Source organism: Phaethon aethereus (genome assembly GCF_964289735.1).
Source record: "Phaethon aethereus genome assembly, chromosome: 30".
NCBI classification, from domain to species: domain Eukaryota; kingdom Metazoa; phylum Chordata; class Aves; order Phaethontiformes; family Phaethontidae; genus Phaethon; species Phaethon aethereus.
The window spans coordinates 353,867-361,373 of record NC_138606.1 but is presented as its reverse complement, the minus strand read 5'-3'; the positions used below and the strand labels follow the sequence as shown (position 1 = coordinate 361,373).

Below are 7,507 nucleotides of genomic sequence, written 5' to 3'. Positions count from 1 at the left end.
CCGCATGATGCAGCAGCACCTATGACAGGCACCAGGAGCCCGTATGACATCACAGTGCGTCTCTGTGACGAACCAAGGCGTCTCCCCAAGGCCACCCGGCAGCTGGCACCACAACCTCTCTTGACCGATCGCTGCCTGCCCTCACCCTCGCCGCACTCTGCGACCGAGAGCTGCAGCAGCCGACAAGCTCATCCGCCCTCGGTCCGATGGCCAAGGCCGAGAAAGGTGAAGCGTTGCTGCTCCTCCCGGGGGGGCTTCACTCCGGGCCTCTCTCAGGGAAGCCCCTCAGCAAATCTCCTGCTCTTGCCGTAGGCTTTGGAGCTGCCTCCAACATGGATGGAGCCTGGGTGGGCACCTGGAGACCTCATCGCCCACGCGGCCTCATCACGGCCCAGTTCACAAGCCCGGGACCCAAGTACTCAATCCCCGGGACAACAGGTAAAACCACCGTCGCGAGGGGGCACGGGAGGGGGGCACCACATCCACTGCCTCCAGGGGACAAGCAGCCACAGCGCCGTCCCCCTTTGCTCCACGCCTCCATGCTCTCAGCTGCAGCAAGGACACAGGCCTGCCAGAGGAAGGCTCACGCTGCTCATGGAAAAGCCCCAGAAAAGAGCTGCCTGACTCTGCTGAGCGCAGAGGTGGCCTTAGGCGCACCCTAAGCCCTGGGTGTGCAACCGCCGCTGCCACACACAGGCTCTGCACTTTGCCTGTTCAACGTTCAGGACAAGCGCACCACCCCGCCCCCCGCCTCGAGTTTGGAAACGTCCCTCCTCGGCTCTGCTGGGGATAAGCCGGGATTCGTCTTGCTATTTAGCATCCCGGGAGGTCGCTCTGCAGACAGCTACAGGCAGGACTCACTGGCTACTTCCCTCGCATGCGACACTGCGCAAAGGCACGCGCAGGACGAAGCTCGTCTTGTATCTTCGCTGTGAACTTGTTGCTCCCACCTCCTCCTCCTCTTTCCTCCTCCTCCCTCGCCTACATCTTTGGCCTCTCCTCCCCCCTCCATTACTTCTTCTGCTCCAGAAAAGCAAACTCACAGAAGCGATCTTTACCTTTGCACTAATTTAGTTCCGCAGCTCTTTGGGGGGTTAATACATCATGACAAGAGCGTTTGGGGCAGAGTCTGATTAATTGCACAGCGCCTACACTGTTGTTGCTGGACGTCAGTGGACTTTTTGTCTGGTTTTCGGGCCTTTGTTTTTTTTTTTTACTGCTTTCCTTACAAGAGCTCCGCTGGCTGGAGGTCCACTTTCTTTTCAAGATTAGTTAGCAACGTGTTTGCAAAACCGCCTGTGCCTACACATTCACTCTGCTGCGCTACAAGGCACTCTATGACCCGCTGCTATCGCTCCTGGAGGAAACAGTGGAAGGGAATTGCTTGAGGCCAGCAACTCCAGCTACTCCTCTTAGAAACTAGCTTTAAATACGCAGTGGCAAGCAGGTGTCCTGTCACAGGCTTTTCTTCCTAGGCTACCTGGCTCACAGCCCCACCAAAAGCAAAGCCCCTGCGTACACGTTTGCAGGGGCCAAACCTCCCATCGCAGACAGCTGCTCTCCGGGTCCTCGCTACTACGTCCAGCCCTCCATCACCAGGAACGGGAAGTACGTGGCTCCAGCACAGCACATCTGCGGACTTCCCAAGATAAAGACCGAGATCACCCCTGGACCAAGTGAGTACCGTTTCGGCCAGCCCTTCCTTCGGGCAAGACGAGCACGCACGCCTTCCTCTTGCCCTGTGCTACCAGGCTACAACGCCATCAGCTCACGCCCTGAAAGGGCTTCAGAGGTTTCCAGGCAGAAAACAAACGAGGCTGAGCACCTCCTCCCGACCTTCCCTTTTTGGCCCGAGGACAGGAGCCCCGTTTCACTGCTTCTCTCTGCTCCTCCTCTGCCCTAGGCGACTACTCCACCGACAAGGCCAACAAACACCTCTACAAAAGCGCGCCGGCGCAGTCCATGGCCTTCCGGCACAAGGCCGTCAAAACTGACCAACCTCCAGGTAAGGGAACCCAGGGCAATGCACTCGCAGCATGCACGTCCTCCAGGGAAAATGTGCTGGACAGCTTTTTCAACAGGCCTCGGGAAAAGTCGACGCCGCAGGAAAGGTTTGCTTGGCGTCCCAGAGCACCAACTTCTCTCATCCCACAGAAGAAACGGCAACTCTGGTTTGGAGATGCCGACACGTGCCAAGTGCAACAGAAGACAGGGACCCTGGGACGAGGGGCAAGACATCCTTCCTGCTCCTCGCAGCAGGCTTGGCACGCTGCTTCTCTCCCACCCAGGCGTTGCTCCTCTCCCCGCAGGACTCACACGCGCTCGCTTCCCATTGCCCTTGCAGGTCCTGGCACCTACACCCTGCCTAGGCTGGTGGGACCCAACACAGCCTACACCCACGCCAGCCCGTGCTACTCCATGAAAGGGAAGAGTAAGCACAATGGCTTTGCTGAAGACCTCTCCAAGGTGAGCTACGCTTCTCTGCCCTCTCACGGCAGCAGCTGAAGCTCAGCTGCTCTCCTCAGGGCAGTAGGGCTCCGCGGCCTGCTGCAGCCTCGTGGAACGCACGCTTCCCTGCAGCAGCAGCAACACCCAAGAAGCCACGGGTCCCCTGGCTCTCCTGCTGCTAACAGCGACACCGACACCTGCAGTCCCTCGCTTTCCAACACTAACCCTCGTGGTTGGGCAAAGCTCACCGGCACGAGTGGGAATCTCCCTTCATCTCTGCGAAACCTGCCTCTTTGCCGGGGAACAGGAGGCGCCCATGTTCCCATCGCTCCACGCCTCTCACGCCACTTCTCTGGCCAGCCAGCTCACCTAGCACAGCCCGCCTGGGCACCCGGCAAGAATCAACGCTTGCCGTTTGCATCGAGCCACCTCCCCGCCTCTCTTTACAGACGCCCGGTCCTGCTGCGTTCCCCAAGGTGGAGCTGGACGTCTACAAGAAAAGGGCTCCCATGTACACGATGGGAACCAACAGTCGACTCGGAGCCGACAAAACAGTGAAGCCGGGGCCGGCAGACTACTGCCTGGGAAAGGTAAGGCAGCCTGCCCGCCTCCCCTCCTCTGCTTTGCAACAGCCAGCCCTTAAGCATCTCCCCCTTCCGACGCGGCTTCGGAGAATTCAGGACCACCTTATTGCAGCGACAAACCGCAGGACAGCAGGCCCGCTCCCTTGCCTTGGCCCAAAGCCGAGCAGAGGGAGGCCAAAGAACACATCTCACATCGCCTCCCCACTAGCTCAGCCATCCAGCGCTGATACGCACTCGCACATCACAAGGCCTTCAGCCGGACACACCGCCGCACAAGGGACATGCAGGCCCAAGAGCGGACCCTTCTCATGCACTCGGGGCTCAGCTGGGAGGGCAGGGGCATCTGGCAAAGTCTGGCTGGAGCTACAAGACCTCTGCACTTGGAGCAAGGTCCAGTTCCAGCTCAGCTCCAGCCGCCACCTTGCAAATGTCACTCCGCCTGCGTCAAACATAGGATCTTTTCTTTGAGTGGCCTTCTAAAACCACTCGAGGGATGCATTTTACCCACCCCTAAACTCTTTCTCTTTTGCCTTTCCATTCCTCCCCCAAAAGGGGAGAAATGCCAGCCAGTAACAGCAGCACGCCATTAGAAACGCCCTGATCACACAGGAGGTTTCCAACAAGCCTGCCACCGGGACAGGCGGGGCTTCGCTGAAAGTGCCCAGGCGTGCACGCAGCAGTGCACGACAAACCCCAAATGCACGAACATCAATAGACGGCCTTCACTGAAGACAAGGCTCCCTGAGAATGCGGCACCACCCTCACCGTTTTTCCTTCTCACTTTTCCCCTTCCAGGTGACGCTGATCAAGCCCCAGGCACCTGCGCCCACTTTTGGACTCCGACATTCCCTCTACACAACTCCTCTACTCCCTCCGATAGGAGTCTAATAAAAAAACTTACCCCCAAAGATCTGGTCTGTTCACCTTCCGCTGCAGGGAGAGGGCTGCGCGTGAGTGAGGGCGACTGGCTCTCTCCATTTCATGTCTGTGCCTCAGCCAGAACACTGCAAGATGAGGACGAGGGGAGAGCACTGAGATCGACAGCGTAAGCAAGGCACAGGGCTCTGACAGCACCGTTTCACCTGACCGGAGCTAAACACTGCCCCGTGAAAGCAGTCACGCCCCGCCCTACACGCTCTCGCCCCACGGCCGAGCGTCCCGCAGGCACCGCCTTGGCCCCAAGGACACAGCCCAGCTCGGCACCCCCCTTTTCAGTGCACGCGGGTGGCTTGTCTCCAGGGGGTGGCCAGAAACACAGCCGCTCTGCGGGACCTCCTGCCACAGGCGAGTCCCCAAAACACAGACAGTTAAGGAGAAAGCACCAGTAATCCCAGCCTGAAAAGGCAATCATCATAGGATCGTGCAACAGCCCAGGTTGGAAGGGGCCCACGCAGGTCATCTCGTCCAGCCTTGCGTGGCAAAGGAAGCCTAGAGGTGATGATCTAGCACCCGGCCAGCCGCAGCTTGAAAGCCTCCAGTGAGGGGGCCTCTACCCCGTTCCTTGCGGGGGGATAGTCCTCCTCTTTTGATAAGTAAAAAAATCTTTTTGACGCCAAAAAGATTTCCCCCTGATTTTTAAGGACTGCTCCGGCAGGGAAGCTTGCCTTTCACACCCGTGTGACCTCCTGCTCTCTGCAGGGGAGATTTGTGGTCTGTGCATTGAAGCCTTTGCTCCAGCCACGCGCTGACGCCGAATGGCGGCAAACACCGCACCGACAGGACACAGGCACCCGCTGGGAAAAGCAGGCAGCGAGAGCCTGGAGGAATGCCAGGAGCAGGAGGAGGAGAGTGCGCAGTGCCCACCGGGTCCTACGCTTGGCCAGAGGGGAGCAACTGCAAATGCTGCCTCCAAGTGCGCAGCTGTGCAGCAGTGAGAATCAAAGGGCGGGGCAGCTCTCACAGACCCTCCGAGGCAAGAGCCTCTTCCAGCTCCACGCTAGCTCCTTGGTCAGCGGTCGGCTCCGGACTCAATGCATTTGACAAAACAGGTGACCTCAGGCACCAGTGGGATACAGACCTCTTGAAAATCACCTCCCAGGCACAGAGGTTCACCGGGTCTTGAACCCACGCCTAAGGACGATCACAATGCAACACCTCCCGACCAGTTTGCAAGAACAACTGATTGACATCAGGGAAGATGGAAACCTCCTGGCCCAACGTCAGCAAAAGCCTCTGCCTATTCCTATTTGGGGCATGGGGCTGCATGACCTCTTGCCATGGGCATGGACGCTGGCTTAGTAGGCACAGCCAACGATGTCCTTCTTCCACGTGGTGGATCTACAGGTCTTGCCTAGGTCTCCTTCTCGGCTACGACAGCCATGAAAGCCGAGGATGCTAAGAAAGTGGACTTAGCGATTCAGAGGCCTGCTGCTGGGCCACCAAGCGTTGGACCTCCTGCCATGGGCTAAATACCACAGGCAAGTCCCCGAATTACAGACAGTTAAGGAGAAAGCACCAGTAATCCCAATCTGAAAGGGCAATCATCATAAAATAATGGAATCATTTTGTTTGGTGGAATATCAGTCCTTTAGTCCGTCTGTAAATCTAACACTTTTAAGTCCACCACAAAGCCATGTCCCTACGTCCTACATCTACACGTGTTTAAATACCCCCAGGGATTGTGAGTCAACCACTTTGTTGCGTAGCCTCTACCAATACCTCACCATCCTTTTGGTCAAGAGAGTTTTCCTAATATCCAATCTAAATATCTGTTGGCACATCTTGAGGCCATTTCCGCTCATCTTATCTCTTTTTACTTGGGAAAAATGACTGAAACCCACCACGCTACAATTCCCTTTCAGGTTGTGGTTGTAGAGAGTGCTATGGTCTCCCCACAGCCTGCTTTTCTCCAGACTACACAACGACACTTACTTCAGCCGCTTCTCTCAGACTTGTTCTCCAGACCCCTCACCAGCTTCGTTGCACTTCTCTGCACACGCTCCAGCACCTCAGTGTCTTTCTTGTAGTGAGGGGCCCTAAACTGAAGACAGCATTTGAGGTGCGGCCTCACCAGTGCTGAGTACAGGGGTACAATCACTTCCCTGCTCCTGCTGGCCACGCTATTTCTGATACAAGCCAGGATGGTATTGGTCTTCTTGGCCACCTGGGCACACGGCTGGCTCATATTCAGCTGGCTCTCAACCAACACTGCAGGTCCTTTTCTGCCAGGCAGCTTTCCAGCTGCTCTTCCCCATGCCTGTAGCGTTGCATGGGGTTGTTGTGACCCAAGTGCAGGACCCAGCACTTTGTCTTGTTGAATCTTACACTGTTGGCCTCGGCCCACCACTCCAGCCTGACCAGATCCCTCTGCAGAACCTTCCTACTCTCAGGCACATCAACACTCCCACCCAACTTTGTGCCCTCTGCAAACTTACCGAGAGTGCACTCGATCCCCTCATCCAGATCATTGTCAAAGATACTAAACAGAACAGGCCCCAAAACCGAGCCCTGGGGAACACCACCTGTCCCCGGCCACCAGCTGCACTTAACTCCATTCACCGCAACTCTTCGGGCCCAGCCATCCAGCCAGTTTTTTACCCAGCAAAGAGTATGCCCATCCAAGCCATAAGCAGCCAGTTTCTCAGGGAGAATACTGTGGGAAACGGCATCAAAGGCTTTACTAAACTCCAGCTAGACAACATCCACAGCCTATCCCTCATCCACTAGGCAGGTCACCTGGTCATAGAAAGAGATCAGGTCGGTCAAGCAGGACCTGCCTGTCATAAACCCATGCTGCCTGGCCTGGATCACCTTCTTGTCCTGTACGTGCTGTGTGATGGCACTCAAGGTGATCTGCTCCATAATCTTCCCTGGCACCGAGGTCCGACTGACAGGCCTGCAGTTCCCCAGATCCTCCTTCTGGTCCTTCTTGTAGATAGGCGTCACATTTGCTAACCTCCAGTCAACTGGGATTTCCCCGGTTAGCCAGCAGTGCTGATAAATGATTGAAAGTGGCGTGGTGAGCACTGCCACCAGCTCCCTCAGAACCCTTGGGTGAATCCCATCCAGCCCATTAGACTTGGGTGTGTCTAAGTGGTGCAACAGGTCTCTAACCATTTCCCCTTGGATTATGGGGGCTTCCTTCTGCTGCCCTTCCCTGTCTTCCAACTCAGGGTACCTGGAGAACAACTGGCCTTACTGTTAAGGACCGAGGCAACAGAGGCATTAAGTACCTGCATGGATACAAAGAGTGTGACAGGCATAGGTACAATTGCAGAGACAGACACAATTACACACAGAGATACAGGCAGAGAAAGAACTACAGATATAGACACCGAAACACACACAGGTACAGTTGCCCATACAGGTACAGCTGGAGTTACAGATGCCATTACACACACAGAGACCATTGCACATACAGATTGCACTACACATGCCAATAAAACGTATATAATGTGCCACCAAAGATACCACTGCAGATGCCATTGAAGATTATGGAATCGTAGAATCTTTGGGTTGCAAGGGACCTTTAAAGG

General features: G+C 56.2%; 1 protein-coding gene across 1 annotated transcript; it reads left to right on the top strand.

The window, feature by feature from the left end:
• Positions 1-206: 206 nt before the first annotated feature.
• LOC309414615 (ciliary microtubule associated protein 1A-like) lies at positions 207-3,920 on the top strand (the record flags this gene model as incomplete). Its single annotated transcript, XM_082011972.1, has 7 exons — positions 207-225; positions 313-438; positions 1,476-1,676; positions 1,904-2,005; positions 2,345-2,466; positions 2,898-3,038; positions 3,828-3,920. The coding sequence occupies 7 exons, from the start codon at positions 207-209 to the stop codon at positions 3,918-3,920; spliced, it is 804 nt and encodes a 267-aa protein (XP_081868098.1).
• Positions 3,921-7,507: the final 3,587 nt, after the last annotated feature.